This window comes from Mobula birostris, chromosome 4 (assembly GCF_030028105.1).
Source record: "Mobula birostris isolate sMobBir1 chromosome 4, sMobBir1.hap1, whole genome shotgun sequence".
In the NCBI taxonomy this organism is placed as follows: domain Eukaryota; kingdom Metazoa; phylum Chordata; class Chondrichthyes; order Myliobatiformes; family Myliobatidae; genus Mobula; species Mobula birostris.
In genome coordinates this window covers 142,697,684-142,720,337 of record NC_092373.1, presented here as the reverse complement: position 1 = coordinate 142,720,337, position 22,654 = coordinate 142,697,684, and the positions used below count along the sequence as shown (strand labels likewise).

At 38.1% G+C, this 22,654-nt stretch overlaps 2 protein-coding genes across 4 annotated transcripts in view; one reads left to right on the top strand and one right to left on the bottom strand.

Moving 5' to 3' along the window:
• mfsd8 (major facilitator superfamily domain containing 8) overlaps positions 1 to 10,477 on the top strand; it is a 60,480-nt gene extending 50,003 nt beyond the window's left edge. For 2 of the 3 annotated variants that reach the window (XM_072256152.1, XM_072256151.1), the window contains exon 10: positions 8,817 to 10,474. In XM_072256152.1, coding sequence (XP_072112253.1) covers positions 8,817 to 9,023 — 207 coding nt within the window. In that variant the 3' untranslated portion in view covers positions 9,024 to 10,474. Of the gene's footprint in view, positions 1 to 8,816 lie in introns of all 3 variants that reach the window. The other variant, XM_072256150.1, reaches the window with a different exon arrangement.
• Positions 10,478 to 11,429: 952 nt separating this feature from the next.
• plk4 (polo-like kinase 4 (Drosophila)) overlaps positions 11,430 to 22,654 on the bottom strand; it is a 40,326-nt gene continuing 29,101 nt past the window's right edge. Inside the window, exons 14-16 of the mRNA XM_072254738.1 lie at positions 15,433 to 15,576; positions 13,431 to 13,537; positions 11,430 to 12,413 (exon numbers count right to left, since the gene is read on the bottom strand). Coding sequence (XP_072110839.1) covers positions 12,305 to 12,413; positions 13,431 to 13,537; positions 15,433 to 15,576 — 360 coding nt within the window. The 3' untranslated portion in view covers positions 11,430 to 12,304. The remainder of the gene's footprint in view (positions 12,414 to 13,430; positions 13,538 to 15,432; positions 15,577 to 22,654) is intronic.

The window sequence follows — 22,654 nt, the reverse complement described above, 5'->3', positions numbered from 1 at the left end:
AAGTTATTGGAGAAGAACTGCTCACATCTGGAAAAATATGGTCCTTTTAGGGATGGGATGTTATTCTGACTAGAGGTTTATGAGTGGTGGTGTTCTGCAAGGATCAGTACTGGGACCTCTGTGGCTTGTGATATAAAATGATTTGGACAAAAATGTTGGTGGGCTGCTTAATGAGTTTGCAAACTACACAAAAATTAGTGGACTTGTGGATAGTGAGGAAGATTGTCAAAGGATTTAGTAGTGTACAGCCCACTTGGAAATGTGAGCAGAAAAATGGCAAATGGAGTTTAATCCAACCTTTAACCATCTAGTTTACAGGGAATAAATTAGTTTGTGCAATCTTTTTTAATATTGGCGTCTAGATAGCTTTCTGATAGATCTCCTCTAAAACCTAAATGCACTTAAGTTTACCATTACATTAGAAAGAGGTGTTAATCATTACTGTTTCAATTCACATTGTTTACAATACTACCTATCTTTTTGTTTCATCACAATCATGAATATGTGATTTCTATTGTATGATTTTTAAAACTATCAATTGTTTTGGAACCATCACAGATTTGTATGATTATACCACGAGTCACACACTGACAAAATATGTAAACAATATCTCGTCATCTGAAATATTTAAGGAATTGATTAAGGCCATCAGATATGCTACATAAAACATAGAGATTACATTAATGCCTCTCTCTGGTTTGGTGAAATTTTCTTTTTTTGTGATTTATTTTTTATTGAATTTCATCATCAAACAAATATTTCCATAAGATGTATTTTATATACTGTACGTATATATCATATAATCATATTTGTCACAAATCTCCACACAATATTTATCTGAGATATACACTTATAGAAAGGAGAGGGAAGGAAGAACAATCGAAAGAAGAAAACTATGTACAGAGTAGGGAGTGATCTTTTTTTTCAACATATTCATTGACTTGTGAGAATAAAATCAGGCCTATGAGGTGTTATGTAGTTAAACCATTTTTTCCAATATGAATAAAATTGTTCCAACTTATGATTAATAGATGCTGTTATCTTCTCCATTTTGAAAATGCCCATTGTAATTTCCAACCGTACATTTAAAGTTGGGCTCTCCTGAGATAACCATTTCCTGGTAAGGGTCTTTTTACCAGCAACCAGCAGTACATTCATTAAATATTTATCTCTTTTCAACCATACTTGAGGTATATACCCAAAATATATGGTCTTACTGTCTAAGGGTATTTCACATTTAAAGATGTCTTGTAGGGCATTATGTATCCCACTCCAATAGTCTTTGATAATGGGGCATTCCTAGAAAATATGATAATGGTTTGCATTTTGATTTCTACAATTTCTCCAGCAAGCAGGGGAGTTACTATTATAATGGGATTTCTGAGAGGTTGTAATAAAATATCTTATCAAGTTTTCCCACCCGAACTCCCTCCATTTCTGTGAACTGGTACACTTCCATTGATACCTCCATATTATTGTCCATTCTTCCTCAGATATTATTATCCCTCCTTCCTTCTCCCATTTTGTTTTAATGTATGAAGTGGAATGTGATTTGATAAGATTTGACAAACCCTTATAAACGCTTGAAAGGATTCTACTACCATTGTCTGAATGATATGCTTTTCTAAATAGCTCTATCAGACATGTACTTGCCTTGGTTACATTTTTAACTGTCCTATTAACATACTGTCGCATCTGTAAATAGAAACCATAGAAACTACAGCACAGAAACAGGCCTTTTGGCCCTTCTTGGCTGTGCTGAACCATTTTCTGCCTAGTCCCACTGTCCTGCACATGGACCATATCCCTCCACACACCTCCCATCCGTGTATCTGTCCAATTTATTCTTAAATGTTAAAAAAGAACCCGCATTTACCACCTCATCTGGCAGCTCATTCCATACTCCCACCACTCTCTGTGTGAAGAAGCCCCCACTAATGTTCCCTTTAAACTTTTCCCCCCTCACCCTTAACCCATGTCCTCTGGTTTTTTTCTCCCCTTGTCTCAGTGGAAAAAGCCTGCTTGCATTCACTATGTCTATACCCATCATAATTTTATATACCTCTATCAAATCTCCCCTCATTCTTCTATGCTCCAGGGAATAAAGTCCTAACCTATTCAACCTTTCTCTGTGACTGAGTTTCTCAAGTCCTGGCAACATCCTTGTAAACCTTCTTTGCACTCTTTCAACCTTATTTATATCCTTCCTGTAATTTGGTGACCAAAACTGAACACAATACTCCAGATTCGGCCTCACTAATGCCTTATACAACTCATCATAACATTCCAGCTCTTATACTCAATACTTTGATTAATAAAGGCCAATGTACCAAAAGCTCTCTTTACGACCCTATCTACTTGTGACGCCACTTTTAGGGAATTTTGTATCTGTATTCCCAGATCCCTCTGTTCTACTGCACTCCTCAGTGCCTTACCATTAACCCTGTATGTTCTACCTTGGTTTGTCCTTCCAACGTGCAATACCTCACACTTGTCTGTATTAAACTCCATCTGCCATTTTTCAGCCCATTTTTCCAGCTGGTCCAAGTCCCTCTGCAGGCTCTGAAAACCTTCCTCACTGTCTACTACACCTCCAATCTTTGTATCATCAGCAAATTTGCTGATCCAATTTACCACATTATCATCCAGATCATTGATATAGATGACAAATAGCAATGGACCCAGCACTGATCCCTGTGGCACACCACTAGTCACAGACCTCCACTCAGAGAAGCAATTCTCTACCACCACTCTTTGGCTTCTTCCATTGAGCCAATGTCTAATCCAATTTACCACCTCTCCATGTATACCTAGCGACTGAATTTTCCTAACTAACCTCCCATGCGGGACCTTGTCAAAGGCCTTACTGAAATCCATGTAGACAATATCCACTGCCTTCCCTTCATCCACTTTCCTGGTAACCTCCTCGAAAAACTCCAATAGATTGGTCAAACATGACCTACCACGCACAAAGCCATGTTGACTCTCCCTAATAAGTCCCTGTCTATCCAAATGCCTGTAGATTCTGTCTCTTAGTACTTCCTCCAATAATTTACCCACTACCGACGTTAAACTCACCGGCCTATAATTTCCCGGATTACTTTTTGATCCTTTTTTAAATAACGGAACAACATGAGCCACTCTCCAATCCGCCGGCACCTCACCAGTAGACAGCAACATTTTAAATATTTCTGCCAGGGCCCCTGCAATTTCAATACTAGGGCCCCTGCAATTTCAATACTAGTCTCCTTCAAGGTCCGAGGGAACACTCCGTCAGGTCCCGGGGATTTATCCACTTTAATTTTCCTCAAGACAGCATGCACCTCCTCCTTTTCAATCTGTACAGTTTCCATGATCTCACTGCTTGATTCCCTCAATTCCATAGACTTCATGCCAGTTTCCTTAGTAAATACAGACACAAAAAACCTGTTTAAGATCTCCCCCATTTCCTTTGGTTCCGCACATAGCCGACCACTCTGATCTTCAAGAGGACCAATTTTATCCCTTACAATCCTTTTGCTCTTAATATACCTGTAAAAGCTCTTTGGATTATCCTTCACTTTGACTGCCAAGGCAACCTCATGTCTTCTTTTAGCCCTCCTGATTACTTTCTTAAGTATTTTCTTGCACTTCTTATACTCCTCGAGCACCTGATTTACTCCCTGTTTCCTATACATTTCATACAACTCCCTCTTCTTCTTTATCAGAGTTGCAATATCCCTTGAGAACCAAGGTTCCTTATTCCTATTCAATTTGCCTTTAATCCTGACAGGAACATACAAACTCTGCACTCTCAATATTTCCCCTTTGAAGGCTTCCCACCTACCAATCACATCTTTGCCAGGGAACAATCTGTCCCAATCCACGCTTTTTAGATCCTTTCTCATTTCTTCAAATTTGGCCTTCTTCCAGTTCAGAACCTCAACCCTAGGACTAGATCTATCCTTGTCCATGATCAAGTTGAAACTAATGGTGTTATGATCACTGGGACCAAAGTGCTCCCCTACACAGACTTCCGTCACTTGTCCTAACTCATTTCCTAACAGGAGATCCAATATTGCATCCCCTCTAGTTGGTCCCTCTATATATTGATTCAGTAAACTTTCCTGAACACATTTTATAAACTCTAAACCATCTAGACCCCTAAAAGTATGGGAGTCCCAATCAATGTATGGAAAATTAAAATCCCCTACCACCACAACTTTATGTTTCCTGCAGTTGCCTGCTATCTCTCTGCAGATTTGCTCTTCCAAGTCTGGTTGACTATTGGGTGGTTTGTAATACAATCCCACTAATGTGGCCATACCTTTCCTGTTTCTCAGCTCCACCCATAAGGACTCAGTAGACAAGCCGGCTAATCTGTCCTGCCTGAGCACTGCTGTAATATTTTCCCTAACAAGCAATGCTACTCCCCACCTTTCATTCCTCTGCCTCGATCACATCTGAAACATCGGAAGCCTGGAATATTAAGCTGCCAGTCCTGCCCCTCCTGTAGCCAAGTTTCACTAATTGCTATAACGTCATAATTCCACGTGTTAATCCACGCCCTCAACTCATCCGCCTTCCCCGCAATACTCCTAGCATTGAAATTTATACACCTCAGAAGATTTTTACCACCACTCACAACCTTTCTATCAGCGGATTTGCTTGAACTTTTAACATCATTTATTTTCACCCCAGCCACACTGTCAGCTCTGGCACTCTGGTTCCCATCCCTCTGCAAATCTAGTTTAAAGCCTCCCCAATAGCACTAACAAACAAAATACCGGTAAAAGTCTTGTTTTTCTAGTAAGTGTTTCCCTTTGAGCATTTCAAAACTGAACAGTGTTCCTTCTTTCATTATATTGCAAATAGCTGTTATTCCTTTAGCTGTCCAGTCCTTAAATCCAGCATCCAGTTTATTCAGCGTAAAATCCAAGTCATATGCACACCATTTAAGAATTGCAATGTCCCTCTCTAGTTTATATTCTTTTATGATAGTTTTCCATATTTTAAGAGTCCATTTCACCTACGGGTTGTCAATATTATTTATGTAACTTTGTAGGTTGTTATCAGCCAAAATTGCCTGTATGGGGATGGAAAGTATCCTCTCCTCAATGTTTTTCCATTGAGCGTCATATGATGGGTTGCACCAGCATATCACAGCTCTCAACTGTGCTGCAAAATAGCGATCTCTAACAGAAGGTAGGCCCCATCCCCCGCTTTGCCTTGGCTAATTGCAAAGTTTTGAGACAAACCCTGGGCCTTTTACCTTGCCATATATATCTTGATAGCATATATATCTTGCCATATATATCTTGATAACATATATATCCTGTTCCATTCATTGAATTGATTTTGTTTAATCTCTGTTGCTAGAGTCTGAAAGAGATATAGTAGTCTGGGCAGTATATTCATTTTAATAGGTTCAATCCTTGAACTGAGACCAAGAAAAGGAATTAGGTTCCACCTTGTTATATCTTCCTTAATTTTTTTTATATATAGGCTGACAATTGCATTCTGATAATTTTGCCAGATCTTTTGGCATAATGATGCCCAAATATTTGACGGACTCTGTTTGCCATGCCCAAGGATATCTACTTTCAATTTCTCTTGATGGGCTATAGTTATATGAAAGTAGTTGGGTTTTATCTGTGTTGATCTTGTATCCTGATAATTGGCCATATTGTTCAAAGGATTGCATCAATTTAGGTAAAGAGTATGTTGGTTGCCCTAGATAGATCAAAATGTCGTCCGCGTAACAGGCCAATTTATGCTCTGTCCCTTTAATAGTAATTCCCCTGATATCTTCATTTTGTCTGATGTATTGAGCTAATGGTTCTAGATATAATGCGAAGAGTAGCAGTGACCATGCACAATCCTGTCTCGTGCCGCTTTCTAGGGTAAAACTATTAGATAAATATCCATTGATTTTAATCCTGGCAGTAGGATTGTCGTATAGTGCCTGTATAGTTTTAATAATTGTGTCATGTAGACCAAATCTATGTAAAACTCTGTAAAGAAAATTCCAATTGACCGAATCAAATGCCTTTTCAGCGTCCACGCTTATCATTATTGCTTCAATTTCATTTTTTAAAATATGATCCATAATGTGAAGTGTCCTTTGTATATTGTCTTGTGTTTGGCGTTGTTGTATAAAACCTGTCTGATCATTATGTATCAGTATTAGTAGAAACTCTTCTAATCGTTTGGCCATGATGGAGGTAAATATTCTATAATCCACATTAAGAACAGGTCTAAATGACCCACATTCCATTTTATTCTTGCCTTCTTTCGGTACAGCTGAGATTATCACCTCCTTCCAGCTGGGTGGCATTTGCACCTTTCTTAGGGCCCAGTTCAGTGTGGGGAGTAAAACAGGAATTAACTCACTTCTAAACTCTTTATACCACTCTGCCGTATATCCATCTGATCCTGGTGACTTGCTTAATTTAAGCCTACTAATTGCAGCTTTTAGTTCAGCTTCAGTTATGTCAGCAGTCATCATTCTATTTTGTTCTTTGCTTAAAGTGAGTAACTCTAAAGAATTCAGGAAGGTATCTATTTCGGTTATGCTTCCCCCTAGAACTTTGGAATATAGAGTTTTGTAAAACATTTCAAAAGCTTCTTGAATTTCACTTAGCTTATTTTTTATCTCTCTTGTTCTTGGATCCCTTATTCTATGAATTGTATTTTCTGCTATCTTTTTTCAGTTTCCACGCCAGTATTTTCATAGATTTAGATCCACTTTCATAGTGTCTGTTTCAGAAACATTAATGTTTTTCTAATTTCTTGTGTAGCCAAACTATTAATTTCATTCCTAATTTTTAAAATTTCCTCTAGTGTATCCTGTGCCAAACTCAATTTGTTTTTTTTTCTAGTTCCTTCAGCTTATTTTGTAATTCCTCTAATGTTCTATTCCTTACTTTTTTCTTATATGAAGATATCACTATAATTTTCCCTCTTAAGACAGCCTTCAGAGTATCCCACAGAATGGGAGGTGAAACCTCTCCACTATCATTAAATTCTAAGTAAAGACCAATTTCGTTTTTAATTTGTTCCTTAAAATAGGGATCATTGAGTAGACTTGAATTTAGTTTCCAAATAGTATCCTTTGGTTGTAGGTCAAAATCAACAGATAAATATATAGGTGCATGGTCACTTTTGGTGAAATTTTCAAGGCTTAATTCTAGAATTTAATAATTTTCTGTTACAAACAATTAGGTTGCCTGTTTCTTGTTTCTCTTTTCTTAAATGGAACAACTGCACAGTTTTCCAATATAATGGACTATTTTGTTAATCAAAAGAAATTTGTTAAGATTATAGTTAGTGTAACATGATTTCTTTACAATCAAGTAATCCTGAGAATTTATTACTTGGTTTTCATCATTTTCTTCAATGTTATTTAGATTATTAGTTTTGTCAAAAACAGGCAACACATGATTTAGTGTTAATTTATTTTTCAGATTGTGTATCAATTTATCCTTATGTAAATAATTTTGCTTGTCTTTTGCATGCCTATTTTTATGTAGAATATGAGTCACATTGTACCTGCCACCCCTTTTCTCTTGCTGTGATTAAAGCAAGTTTTACTTTGCCTATGTTTAGTGCTTATCAATTTTTAAAATTTTTTTAAACTAAGATTAGCAGCATTTTTTAAAAGTAGAATCCAAATGAGTGAAATTTATTTTCTAGCTGTTGGTAAATGAGTTACTAATAAAAGCTGTTTCAGATTTATTACCACTGACACTTGTATGATATGAAATTTGTTGTTTTGAGGCAGCATGATGAAATCAAAAGGTTTGTGTATGTTAGATCACTCTTTGCGGGAGCAGGGTGGAAACTTGTTAGCTAAGGAGTAGCATACAAATGCTATTAACAACATTTAAAAATTGCCATTTTGGAAAGGAAATGCAGGTCAAATGTTTCTTTTGAGAGAAAGATGCCTTTACAATTGACTATGATGTGATGTGTTGAGTTTAGTTTATTTAACGCAGGATCTTTATAGCCCTGGGTTTCATATTGTATCAAAGAAAAATAAAATGGTGCACATTGTGTTCAATGGAGAATTCAAGTGCTGAGACAGATGCTGTAGAGAATTTATAAAAGGGAGACATGAAATTAGAGTGAATCAAAATCATCTGTCACGTGTAGGAGCGAAAAGCAGATACATGGAATATCCACAAAACAGAAGTATACGAATGGTTCAAACTGATCTTAGCCCCCTGACTGTGTGGGGGGGGAGGGTGATGATATTGAGCTGCAGGCTGTAGCTTATTGTTTAATGGAGTAAGATGGGAAGAAAGGAAGATTGTTTCACCATGATGGATAAACATTTTAGTATCTACAATGGGAATGTCAACGCACCCATTCTGCCTTGGGGAAAGGGGTAATTTTTTGAAATGTAAATTGTTTGGAACCTTTATGGTATCCAGGTGTTTAGGATAGGAACAAGGAAATTCGACTTCACTTGTATTTTATTGCTGAGTTTCTCTTAGATCAGTGAGGCTTTATTTTTATTACTTTGGGTTAATTAGCATCAGCAAAGAAAAATGCATGATTCAGCTGAAAATAGACTACTTTTGTCAAGCACAACACAGCCAGCAATTTCTCCCCAGTTGCTGCATGTTTGCCTGATGAAAACATGATTGCTTTTATTTAAAATTGCCACTACTGACGAATGAATAAAATCTTGAGCTGCAGATTGGTAGTTCTACTTATTACCCTTGCGATTACTATCATTTTTTAAATTCTTTCCCACTTTAAAATTATAAAACAATTGTTAAATTTTGTATAAAAGCACACAGTATCTCAGCCTCTTATTTTTAACTTTTTAGGGTATATATATGGGCTGGCTAACAGCCTCTGGAAGTGGAGCACGCACACTTGGACCAGCTTTTGTTGGGCAGGTTTATCCTCGTTATGGGCCTCGGTGGACATTTGGCCCCCTATGTGGAATGGTGATGGCAGCTACAATACTTGTTGTACTAATGTATAAAAGACTCATAGGATTTTCAGTCCGGTCTCTGACCCTTCAACGATGATTAACTTTAAGGAGTGCAAAACAAAATTATGGACTCTACCTGAGAACAAAATTAAATTACACTTTATAATTTAACAATCTGCTGTATATAATTCTAATGTTAATATGATATTTTTAAAACAATTTTGAAATAACAAATATAGGAATATTTTAAGCTTTATTTTTGTGTGGGGGAAAAGAAAGTTAACCTTTCAGTGTATGTGTGATTTATAAATCATGCTTGATGCTTGTTTGCTATAAATATATGCAATGCTGAAAGGGTTTTATTTTGCTGTAAAATTTAGACACTCACCCTCACATAAAAGTCAATCAAATATGAATTGCCCAACTATGCTCAACTTTGTTACAGCTTAAAGCACCAGCCAAACAAGTAGGTGCATGGCAGCAGTAAATGAAACATTGATTTTAATGTAAGGGAAATCCCTTTGTGCATATTGGATAATCAGAAACTGAATGTGTACACAACTGTTATATGGAGACAAGCTTGTTTCTTTTTCCTGCTATCGTGAATGCTGCCTCAAGCTCAAAATGAGTTTATGATGAAATGTTTAGTTTATATTAAACATGTCACATTATATAACCCAGAGATTCTATTTCTTGCTGGCAGACTCAATAAATCCAATTACCATAGCAGAATCAATCAAAGATAGCTTCCAAAATGGTAGACAACCAGTGTGCAAAAGACAACAAACTGTGCAAATACAAAATATTGAGAACATGAGATGATGAGTCCTTGAAAGTGAGTCCAAAGGTTGTGGGAACTAATGGTTAAAAATATCTTCAAATGCAGTTGTCAGGAGCTAGCACTTCTGAATATAGGGAGAAAATTAGGTTGGAGGCTGCTAATTGCTGGTCAAGACTGAACAAGGAGGTGGGGACAATTCTGGAATAGGAGTGTTTAGTCATCTCAGTTGCTACCAGCAAGCAAACACTGGATTTTCAACCTCTTAGAATGTAGGGCATTCAAATTTAAAGAGTCAAAGCCAAATATGTTAAGCTGCTTTATTTTTACAGCAAAGTAAATGTACATTTAATATTGCACTTGCTAATTAAACCCTTACACTGAAAACAGAAAAAAAAATTGATGCTGGAAAGCAGAAACAAGAACTAAAAGTACTGGAAAATCTCAGGTCAGAGAAATGGGATTAAGGTTTCAATGTAAACAGACTTGAAATATTAACTCTATTTTTCTTTCCACAAATACTGCACAACCTGCAGTTTTCAGCATTTGTTTTGTTTCAAATCTATACCTGTTCATCCTGGAAATAAAATATTTAAAAAATTGGCATGTTTTTAGCAATGACTGTTTTCAAACTATCCTGGTAATCTTTCTATAAAAGCTCTCTCAAGCCTCAGCTTTTCATGTACTCTTCCCAACAAGGGCTATAGTTTATCCAAGACTAAGTTTTGAAAATAGACTAACATACTGGAGTAACACCAATGCTAGCACATTCTGACTGACCTTTGTTCTTCTATAAATTATGTACAATTTCTAAATTAAAGTAAATGTTACCAACTTTTATTTTAAAATGGCAGGACAATGAAAGTTAGAAAAAGACTGCTGATGCTAAATCTGAAGTAAATAGAAAATGCAGGTGGCATCTGTGCAAATACTTAAATTAACATTATATATCAAAAGAATTTTATGAAGTGTGGTAGGAATTTAGCCAATTGAGTTGTTCTCAAAAATGAACATATTGAAATATTAAACTTTGTAATAAAATTAAACCTAAGCTTTGATTGAGAAGGAAATGCATTTTTTTTTTTTTTTTTTTAACTTCAGTTAGTATCGAAGTGGTTAAACCCAGCAAACAAAGTCATTCTGGAAGTCTGAGATTTAATCCCGTTTTAAGATTGGTTAACAAATCTTGGATGCCACTGTTGGTTGCCTTTGGGATAATAAAAGTTATTTAAAGTTTCCAACTTAGAGTAATATCCCCAGTGATAGAAATAACTATTTTGGGAGGTAGTGCAATCAAATTTGTCAAAATACCCAAAGCCCATAGGAATTATGTATTGGTTGCAGAGGTTAGTGCTTTAATGCAAAAGTAATTGTTAACTATTAGCATCAGAACAACTGATATTTGGTATTAAAACACTTAATTGCCATTTCAGTAATTAGAATTTGAACAGAATGCTTGTTCTGTCTTTACACATTCTTTCTTTTGAAAATATTGCAGGAACTTTTCAAATTTATTTAATGTCAAGTAAAACTTGAAATACATGTTGCTAGCTGCAAGATTTCTTTCTGCTGGCAAGAAGAGACATCTTTTTCAATTTCATATCCACTTTTAAGGAAAAACAAATTAGGAAAAACTGATTTTTTATAAAAAAAACTAGTATTAAAACACCAATACACATAATATATTAGAATAGTCAATAACAGACAGCAAGTTTTGTTATTTAAATATATACATAATTTACATAATTCACAGATATACTAAGCGGTAGATTACAATCCAAATCAGTTTTCAATATTTTTTGACAAAATTGTCTCATTAACAATTGTTATTCATTATCCTGCAAGGTAATTCATAATATTTTCAACAATTAAGTACTAATTTAACTTGAACTTAATTGTAGACCAAGCTTGGGCACTGGAATTAAAACCAATAATTACTTAAATTTAAAATCCTAAAATGTGGGGCAAAAGGTAGCGTGGCTGATTTGGAGAATATACTTTATAACTTATCAAAATACCAGAACATATGGCTTAGAATTGCAAAATTAGTCTTGAGATTTTGTTTTTGCGTAAACAATCTTAGAAAATGCAGAATGAAGGATACAAACACTATGTAAATGACATGAAGTTCAATGCCCTACTCCATTTTGGAAGTGTTTTGCTGCTACAAAGTCAGGTAATGAAATTACAGTGCAGCTCTAAAATACACAAATTATATATAAAATTGTCTTACAGAAAAACAAAGTTCATACTTTTTTTTTATAAATTGTGTAAACCCTTCTATACACACCAGTTAAATACAAATCTACAATATGCCCATTTCAACTCTTATCAATGCATTATATTTACTCAACTTAGATACGAATAGAAAAAAATAAAAAATCTCAAGAGAAATGATAATAAATACATTATTTACAGCTTCAGATACAGCATTTACAAGTGCTACATTAAACAACCATCTTTTTCAGCTTTAACTCTGATAGCTATTATTCAGGCGTCAAGGGAAAGGGGTAGTAACTAATGGACATTACTGAAAACAAACATTCACAAATATACAAAAATGTAAGAAAATATTGTCAATTTGACAGATTATACACATGTCATTGGAATCCATGTTGGCTTGTCTGATTTGCCAGCAGTCCTAGGATTGATGAGAGGCACTGTAGCTTCCCTTTTACATGATCTGGAATCTTCTCATTCTGCCCATAGCTATAAAAACAAACATTTTAATTGATTGTAGCAAATTCTATAATGAATACATACAAACCTAAACAACCTTGCTTCCATTAAGTTAGAAATGGTATTCTGAAATACATTACCGCATTGTTTCTGTATTTAGAGAGATAGAGCCTTTTACAAGTGGTAGACTACAAGCATAGCACAAATATAAAATAAAACTGCAAATGTGAAAACAAAGTACAGTGTCATGATCTCTCTTCACTCGTTATCTTGACCACATGCTAGAAGAACAGCAAAACCTGTAAAATAGTTATTTTTGCCTCATTTCTATCAACTGCAAAGGTTTCACTACTCAGAACAATATTCATAATATTCAAAAAATATAGAAATCCACTCAGAATTATTTCTTTAAACAACTACATTGAAGGACAGTTCTAAAAGATTTGATAGTTAGGAATAAGTAATAATGTTTTCACACAAGTTTCACATAAAAGCAGTTTTCAATATGGCAACTTGATACCATTTGAAATGAGCAAATAACTCAAGTTGATACTAAACACATTCCCAAAACATCTGAGCCTTTCGTTACCCCCATTATACCATACCATCCCATATACAAAAGCTGCAACTGGAGTAAATAGTAAATATGTAGTATGGGAATAATTATTACTATTTTAATTTAATTTCTTTCAATCAAGATGTCAATTCATGTTGTTTCTTTTCACGCCTCGTGGCACATTGGGTGGCATTTTTGCTGTTTCCATAGCATTTGACATTTTTTTTTTTTTTACGAGGCCGAGCTGCTAGCTTGACACTCAACGCAGCGCGGATGGAAAACGTGTAAGGAGCCAGCCAGATTTGAACTCAGGACCATTCGCTTCTAAGTCTGGTGGTTACTCCATCAACAAGTTGTCAATTCATATTGAGAAGTATTTCCACTCAATCTTAGATATCTGAGTTAAACTTTTATTTTTGCACAAGGTACTACACTATTCTATAATTAGGAGAGCAGATAGTAGTATGTGCCACATCAGAAAATGTACTTACCTGATTGATTGGCCCTGAGGAGATGTGTAAATGACAGTTGCAACACCAGCTTGAACCAGGAGCTGGGAACCATCATTAAATTGAACCCAGACTTCCCCGTTGTTGAGCTATCAAATAAGGAATTAGCCAACATTAATTTTAGGCCCCGTTTCTTTCTTGTATTCCATCAAATACCTTAAAATTAATGACTCTTATTTGAGTAAATCCTAAAAAAGTACAGTACTTATACATACTTAGTATTAAATGACTTTTGTTCTTCATGTATAATAAATGGGAAACAAGTGTTTGGAAGAGTACTTTATTCAATTTGAAAATTTTAGTGGTCACTTTTAGACTCAACCCCCAATACTGGCTTCCTAACCATACATCTGTTTTTTTCCCCCATTGTTATTAATAGTTTATTCTGGTTTGTCCCTCAGTTTCTTTTTGCACAAGTGGCTCTGCAGAGTGATGAAATAAATATAGTCTGTGGCCTTAAACTAGTAGTCCCTTTGAGAAATGCTCAGGCTTATAGGTGAGATTATTAGTCTTATTAGTCACTGAAATCTGGAGCAACCAATAGTTTGCTGGAAGAACTGAAGCAGTATCTGTGGGAGGAAAGGACCTCTTGATGTTTTAGGTCAAAACCCTGCATCAGGACAAAGTGAAGAGGAGATAACTAGGAGGGGTACTGGAGAAATCCCAAGACAGGAGCTCAAGGTGTCTGTTGGACAGAGGAGGGATGAAGGAGGACAGACATGTTGAGCTAGGTAGGGGATGGGAGGGACCAAATGTGGGGTGGGGGAAGGTGATGTGTGGGAAAGGAGAGGGCTGTTCAAAACTGGAAAATATTGTGCTCATGACATTAGTTTGTGGACTACCATTATATATGAGGTGTTCCTCTAATTTCTGTTGGAACTCACCCCGGCAGCAGAATCAGAGGATGGACAGTTTGGTGTTGGAACGTAAAGAGGAATTGAAATAGTATGTAATTGGGAACTTAGGATCAGGAGCACCAAATGCATTTGTGGAGATTGGAAGAGGTGCATGCAAATGTTTGCCTCATTTGGAAGGGCTATTTCGGTCCCTGAATGGTGGTGAGGGAAGACATGCAAGAACAAGCACTGCACCTCCTGTAGTTATAGAAGCAAGGATAGGCATGTAGCAGTCTTGGAGGACGTGATCACTGTGGAAAGAGAATATGTGGCTAGAAGTGAGATCTCGCTGCAGTTGGACAAAACGACAAAGGATGTGGAGGCTAGTAGAATGAAGAGTGAGGACTGAGGGATTACTCTCCCCTCTGGACAGTAGAAGTCCAAGAAAGAGGATATTAAGGATTTAGATTCCAATCTTAATGAAACATGGGGTCTATCCTCAGGAAATGCACTGAAGCCAGCATTCCTTGCAGTAACACTGGGCAACTGGGATCAGGTGAAGTATGGTCACTGTATTAAATTCATCAAAGCTATGGGGTTATGGCTAAAAACTACCTGAAAAAGCAAGATGAAAAAACTTATTTACAAAGTGGTTTGAATTTGAAATACATTGATGAACATGATTGGTATAGATTCCATAGAATATTCAAAGAGGGTATCTGCTGCTAGGGAGCTATTAATACCACTTTTCTTCTACAGGAGATGGAGGTAAGAAGTCAGAAAGAAGGGGGTGTCAGAATAGAGAGTAAATATATGCAGGATGAAAGAAACTGGGTGGACTGTATGAGGTTAACCAATATAGTAGCCTACTTTATTTTTGGGACCCATGTTAACCCAAATGTCAAACATAATGAAAATGACATAAATTAAATTCAAGGATACGTCACATTTTCCCTGAAAATATTATTCAAACATAACTATTATTCAAAGTCAGAAGAATCTGGCTTTGCAAACAGGGAAGCCTTGCTACATCACTGAATTATTTAAATTCCACAAACATAACAATTATCAAGCCATTTCCTCATGATGGTGGTTACACATCAAAGTATCAGTTGATTATTTTAAGATAAGAATAAAATAATTCATACCTGGGATGCCCAGCCAACATTAGGTACAAAAACAGATTTCAGCACCTGTCCTGGACTTGGAGATATTGCAGGCTGTGATGAAGGTGCAGTTTTATTCTTAACATCAGTAAAAGTCGTTAAAATAGACTCTTCAGACAAACAAATCTGAAAAGTTAAAATAAAAGCTGGTATGAAAGTCAAAATTGCATAATGTATCAAATATGGCAGGTGTACAAATTATTGTTAAAAAGTACTCATTACAGAATCGCATCATAACATGAACTTGGAAAGAGTTTTGTCGAAACATTTAAAGTAGCAATTACAACAGAAGTGACTAGGTGAAGAAATATGCAATAAACATACAGACATTACTTTTGAGGCACATCATAAATATTGGACAAAAGGCACAGGAGAATGATACACAATAACCAAATTTGAACAATTAGCTGGTCATTGGCTGAAATTGACTTTCATTGCAATCTTTCAAAATTACTACTACCTAACAAATGGCTACCATTGTCTATTGACTATACCTTGAAGCCATCTAACCCCAAGTGGCACTGATCCATAAATGGGCATTTTCAATTGGAATCTGGTGAGCATCCTGTATTAATTAAATGGACATGAAGACATTTTTGCTTCAGGTAACGTGGAATTTAAATAATCATTTGGTTTCACCTAATCCATGCTGTGTCCTTTGACTGGTTTTGATAAAGTGGTAACACACACAAAATGCTGGAGGAACTCAGCAGGCCAGACAGCATCTACAGAAGAAAGTAAATAGTTGACATTTCGGGCCAAAACCCTTCATCAGGACTCATGATTAATTTTAGAGTAGGTTAAAAAGTCAGCACAACAACCTGGGCCGAAGGATTTGCACTGTAATATTCCAAGTTCTAGAGAACAGTTATTTTAACACCATGAAAGTGAGGCTCTCCATCATCAGCCTGTACTCTGCCTTGTCAGTATTTCGCATCTGGCTCACTGGTGTTGCCAGTTGTGAACTTGTAGCTAGAGAAGAATCATGCCACACAGTCATGGGTGCAAAGAGACTACAGTAAGGGGCTGAGAACTTGTGGGGCACCAGCACCGAGGATAATTGTGATGAAGGTGTTACAGCCTATCCTTACAGATTGCAGTCCATTGGTCAGGAAGTCAAAGATCCACTTGCAAATGGAAGTGCAAGTCCTAGGTCCAGGAGAGGAGCCTGTAAATGAGTTTATTTGGAACTATGGTATTGAAGGCATCGTCAGTAGAGATTATGATAAAGTTTCTTTGTTATCAAGATGCTTCAGAGATAAGTGTAGGGCCGGGAAGATGGCATTCTCTGTGATCATGGCTTCGTCTGTTTCAGCAGTAAGCATATTACAGTGGGTCAAAATTGCCTGGGAGGCTGAAGGTGATATGTGCCGTGACCAGCCTCTTGAAGCACTTCATAATGGCGGCTCTCAGAGCCACCAGGCAACAGTAATTAAGGTATGTCAAACAACAGGAATTCTGCAGATGCTGGAAATTCAAGCAACACACATAAAAGTTGCTGGTGAACACAGCAGGCCAGGCAGCATCTCTAGGAAGAGGTGCAGTCGACGTTTCAGGCTGAGACCCTTCGTCAGGACTCGAAGGTATGTCACCATTTTTGTTGGCACTTAGGGTGGCAGTGACCTTAAAGCTGGTGGGAACCTCAGATTAGAAAAGGGAGAGGTTAAAACTATCCACAACTACTTCCACGAGCTGATTCATGCAGGACGTACAGTAGGACTCCAGCTGAGCCAGACATACTTTCTGCAGGTTCTCTCTCATGATCAGTTGTAGTCCATTACAGCATGCAAGCCTTGCCACAACTGACAGCTGACCTGGGACTCAGCTTTGCACTGCTATTGCCTCTTGCCATCTCAGATTGCCTTATAAAAGTTACAATGAATTTCCTGGATAGGTCAAGGTCATCCAATTTGCACTTTACAGGCCTGGACTTCAGTAGAGATTGGATCTCTGTTCATTCATGGTTTCAAGCTGTACTTCTACTCCCTGAGTATAGGCAGAGACTGAAGACTGCAGCACCAGCAGTGAGGACCAAGAATGTTTGGACAAGAGAAGTACAGGAGCGCCTACAGGACTGCTTTGAATCGGCAGACTGGACAGTATTCAGGGTTCATCTTTGGATGCTGCAGTTGTTACCAACTTCATTAAAACCTGTGTGGATGAGTGTGTGCCTCCAAAGACTTACTGTACATTCCCAAACCAAAGGCCGTGGATGAATCAGGAGGTACATCATCTGCTGAAGGCTAGGTCTGTGGCATTCAAGTCTGTCAACCCAGGCCTGTACCAGAAAACCAGGTATGATTTGCGGAGGGCTATTTCAAGGGAGAAGAGACAATTTCGAACAAGGTTGGACGTGATATCAGATACACCACAACTCTGGCAGGGTCTGCAAGACATTACCTCCTACAAAGCGAAACCCAATAGCATGAATGGCAGCGATGCTTCACTACCAGATGGACTCAACGCCTTCTATGCACACTTTGAAAGGGAGAACACAACTACAGCTGTGAAGATCCCTGCTGCACCTGATGACACTGTGATCTCTGTCTCAGAGGCCAATGTTAGACTATCTTTAAAGAGAGTGGACCCTCGCAAGGCAGAAGGTCCCGATGGAGTACCTGGTGAGGCTCTGAAAACCTGTGCCAACCAACTAGCGGGAGTATTCAAGGACATTTTCAACCTCTCACTGCTACGGGCAGAAGTTCCCACCTGCTTCAAAAAGGCAACAATTATACCAGTGCCTAAGAATAATAATGTGGGCTGCCTTAATGACTATCACCCAGTAGCACTCACATCGGCAGTGATGAAATGCTTTGAGAGGTTGGTCATGACTAGACTGAACTCCTGCTTCAGCAAGCACCTGGACCCATTGCAATTTGCCTATCGTCACAATAGGTCAACGGCAGACGCAATCTCAATGGCTCTCCACATGGCTTTAGACCACCTAGACAACACAAACACCTACGTCAGGATGCTGTTCATTGACTATAGCTCAGCATTTAATACCATCATTCCCACAATCCTGATTGAAAAGTTGCAGAACCTGGGCCTCTGTACCCGCTCTGCAATTGGATCCTCGACTTCCCAAACAGAAGGCCACAGTCTGTGTGGATTGGTGATAACATATCCTCCTCCCTGACGATCGACACTGGCGCACCTCAGGGGTGTGTGCTTAGCCCACTGCTCTACTCTCTGTATATACACGACTGTGTGGCTAGGCATAGCTCAAATACCATCTACAAATCTACTGACGATACAACCATTGTTGGTAGAATCTCAGGTGGTAACGAGAAGGCATACAGGAGTGGTGCCGCAGCAACAACCTGGCACTCAACATCAGTAAGACGAAAGAGCTGATTGTGGACTTCAAGAAGGGCAAGACAAAGGAACACATACCGATCCTCATAGAGGGATCAGAAGTGGAGAGAGTGAGCAGTTTTAAGTTCCTGGGATGTCCAGATCTCTGAGGATCTAACTTGGTCCCAATATATCAATATAGTCATAAAGAAGGCAAGGCAGTGGCTATTATTAGGAGTTTGAAGAGATTTGGCATGTCAACAAATACACTCAAAAACTTCTATAGTTGTACTGTGGAGAGCATTCTGACAGGCTGCATCACTGTCTGGTATGGAGGGGCTACTGCACAGGACCGAAAGAAGCTACAGAAGATTGTAAATCTAGTCAGCTCCATCTTGGGCACTAGCCTACAAAGTACCCAGGACACCTTTAGGAAGCGGTGTCTCAGAAAGGCAGCATCCATTATTAAGGACCTCCAGCATCCAGGGCATGCCCTTTTCTCATTGTTACCATCAGGTAGGAGATACAGAAGCCTGAAGGCACACACTCAGCGATTCAGGAACAGCTTCTTCCCCCCGCTATCCGTTTCCTAAATGGACATTAAAGTTTTGGACACTACTTCACTTTTTTAAAAAATATACAGTATTTCTGTTTTTGCACATTTTTGAAAAATCTATTCAATATATGATTTACTTGTTTATTTGTTACGTTTTATTTATTATTTTTTTCTCTCTCTGCTAGATTATGTATTGCTTTGAACTGCTGCTGCTAAGTTAACAAATTTCATGTTACATGCCAGTGATAATAAACCTGATTCAGATTTTGATTCTGACCCAGTCTGAACCAGCAATGAAAACATTACAACAGGAATAACTGTATTCAGTATTCAAAATGTCTTTCTAGAAAAAATAAATTCAGTAACATGCACTGTGTTGGGCACATATTCTTAATATTTCATTCACATACTGCACACCTGTACATTTTAACTGTACAAAGAATTGGCGTGTACCTATGTTTTTCTTAATTGTTATTTGCATATTTCTCTTTCAAGGTTGCTGGTAATTCTCAGATACTAAGATGGTGTGCAAAGCAAGGCAAGTTCTAGACCTTAACACTAGTAACATTAATATAGAGAAGGGAGATCTTGTTAGTTTTCTTGGGGCTCAATGATGACAAGACCAGAAATAGGAGCAGAATTTGGCAATTTGGCCAATCAAGTCTGCTTCACCATTTCATCATGGCTGATCCATTTTCTCCTCAACACCAATCCCCTGCCTTCTCCCTGTACCCTTTCAGGCCCTGACTAATCAAGAATCTATCAACCTCCTCCTTAAATATACCTGATGATATGGCCTCCACGGCCGCTTGTGGCAACAAATTCCACACATTCACCACTTTCTGGTGAAAGAAATTTCTCCTCATCTCCATTCTAAATGGTCATCCCTCTATTTTGAGCCTGTATCCTCTGGTCTTAGACTCCACTAACATATGAAACATCCTCTCCACATCCACTTTATTGAGGCGTTTCAACATTGGATAGATTTCAATGAGATCTCCCCGCATTCTTCCGAATTCCAGTGAGTGCAGGCCAACAGCCATCAATTGCTCCTCATATGATGAACCTTTCAATCCCAGAATCATTTCTGTGAACCTCCTTTGAACTGCCTCCAATGTCAGCACATCCTTTCTTAGATAGAGGGCTCAAAACTGCTCACAGTACTCCAACTGAGGCCTCACCAGTGTCTTATACAGCCTCAATATTACATCCTTGCTTTTATATTCAAGTTCTCTAGAAATGAATGCTACCATCACCTTCCTCACCACTGACTCAACCTGCACATTAACCTTTAGGAAATCTTGGATGAAGACACTCAAGTCCCTTTGCAGCTTCAGATTTTTGAATTTTCTCTCCATTTAGAAAACCGTCTACACTTTTATTTCTTCTACCAAAGTGCATGGCCATACATTTCCTGACACTGTATTCCATTTGCCACTATTCCCATTCTCCTAATCTGTCCAACTCCTCTGTAGCCTCTCTGCAAATGATACAAAGGTAGGTGGAGGGGCAGGTAGTGTTGAAGAAGCAAACTTGGCTGCAAAGCTGTCAATTCCGTCATCCAAATCATTGAAACACAGATCCTTGTGGAACACAGCTAGTTACCAGCAGCCATTCTGAAATGGGTACATTTATTCCCATTACTTGCCTCCTGTCAATCAGCCAATGGTGTATCCAATCTAGTATCTTTCCTGTACTACCGTGGGCTCATGTTAAGAACCCATGTGTGGCACCTTGTCAAAGGCATTCTGAAAATCCAAGTACACAACATCCACCAATTCACCTTTGTCTATCCTATTTCTTCAATGAATTGCAAGAGGTCTGTCAAGCAAGATTTTCCCTTGAGGAAACAATGCTGACTTAAGCCTATTTCATCATGTGCCTCCAAGTACCCCAAAACCACATGCTTTATTCTGCCATTATCCCTGCTAGCATCTCCTTCCAATTAACCTTGACCAACCCGTCCCTCATGCCTCTGTAATTCCCTTTATTCCACTCTAATACTGATACTTCTGACTTCAGCTTTTCCTTCTCAAATTGCAGGGTGAAATATATCATATTATAATCATTGTCCCCTAAGGGTTCTTTTACCTTAAACTCTTTAATCAATTGCACAACACACAACCCAGAAAAGCTGATTCTCTAATGGGCTCAATCATGAGCTGCTCTAAAAAGCCATCTTGTAGGCATTCTACAAACTCCCCCTCTTGGGATCCAATACCAACCTGATCTTCTGCATCTACTTGCTTATTGAAAACCCCATGACTATTGTAATATCGCCCTTTTGGGCAATATTGCATTTTCTATCTCCCATTGTAATTTATAGACCACATCTTTGCTACTGTTTGGAGGTCTGAATATAACTCCCTGTCTCTTTTCACCCTTGCAGTTTCTTAGCTCTACCCACAATGATTCTACACCATCCAATCCGATGTCACCTCTTTCTAAGGATTTGATTTCAATTTTTACTAAAAGAGCCATTTCACTACCCCTGCCTACTCTTTCGATAAAAAGTATATCTTTGGATGTTAAACTCCCAGATATAATCTTCTTTCAGCCACAAAATCATATATGGCAAACTGTAACTGTGCTACAAGTTCATCTACCTTATTCCATATACTGCGTTCATTTAAATATAACACCTTCAGTACTGTGTTCACCATCCTTTTCAATTTTGTCTCTTGTAACATTAGAGCTCATCCTGTTGACTGAAATTTTGCAGTATCATCAGCCTGTCCTTGCTAGTAATCCTACTATACACTGCCTGTGCTTGTAAACCAACTACCCTGTCCTTAGTCCTATCACTCCAGTTCCCATTCCCCTGCCACATTAGTTTAAACCCCACCCTCAAACAGCTCTAGCAAACCTGACCACAAGGATAACTGGTTGCCCCTCGGGTTCAGGTGTAATCCGTCACTTCTGCACAGCTCACGTCTTCCCCAGAAAAGGTCCCAATGATGCAGAAATCTGAACCCATCCCCTGGACCGGTTCCTCAGCCATGCATTTATCTGCCAAATCACCCTATTTTTACCCTCACTGGCAACAAACCAGAGATTACTACCCTGGAGGTCTTGCTTTTCAGCTTTCTACCTAGCTCCTTAAAATCTCTCTTCAGGACCTCCTACCCATGTCATTGGTGTCAATACGTACCAAGACTTCTGGCTGGTCACCCTCCCCCTTTAGAATTCTTGTGGACCTGATCTGAGACATCCCTCACCCTGACTTAGAACACAGAACATTACAGCACAGTATAGGCCCTTTGGCCCATGATGTGCTGACCTTTCTATGCCTTTTATCATCTTAAACACTTCTATCAAGTCACCTCTCATTCTCCTTCACTTCAAAGAGAA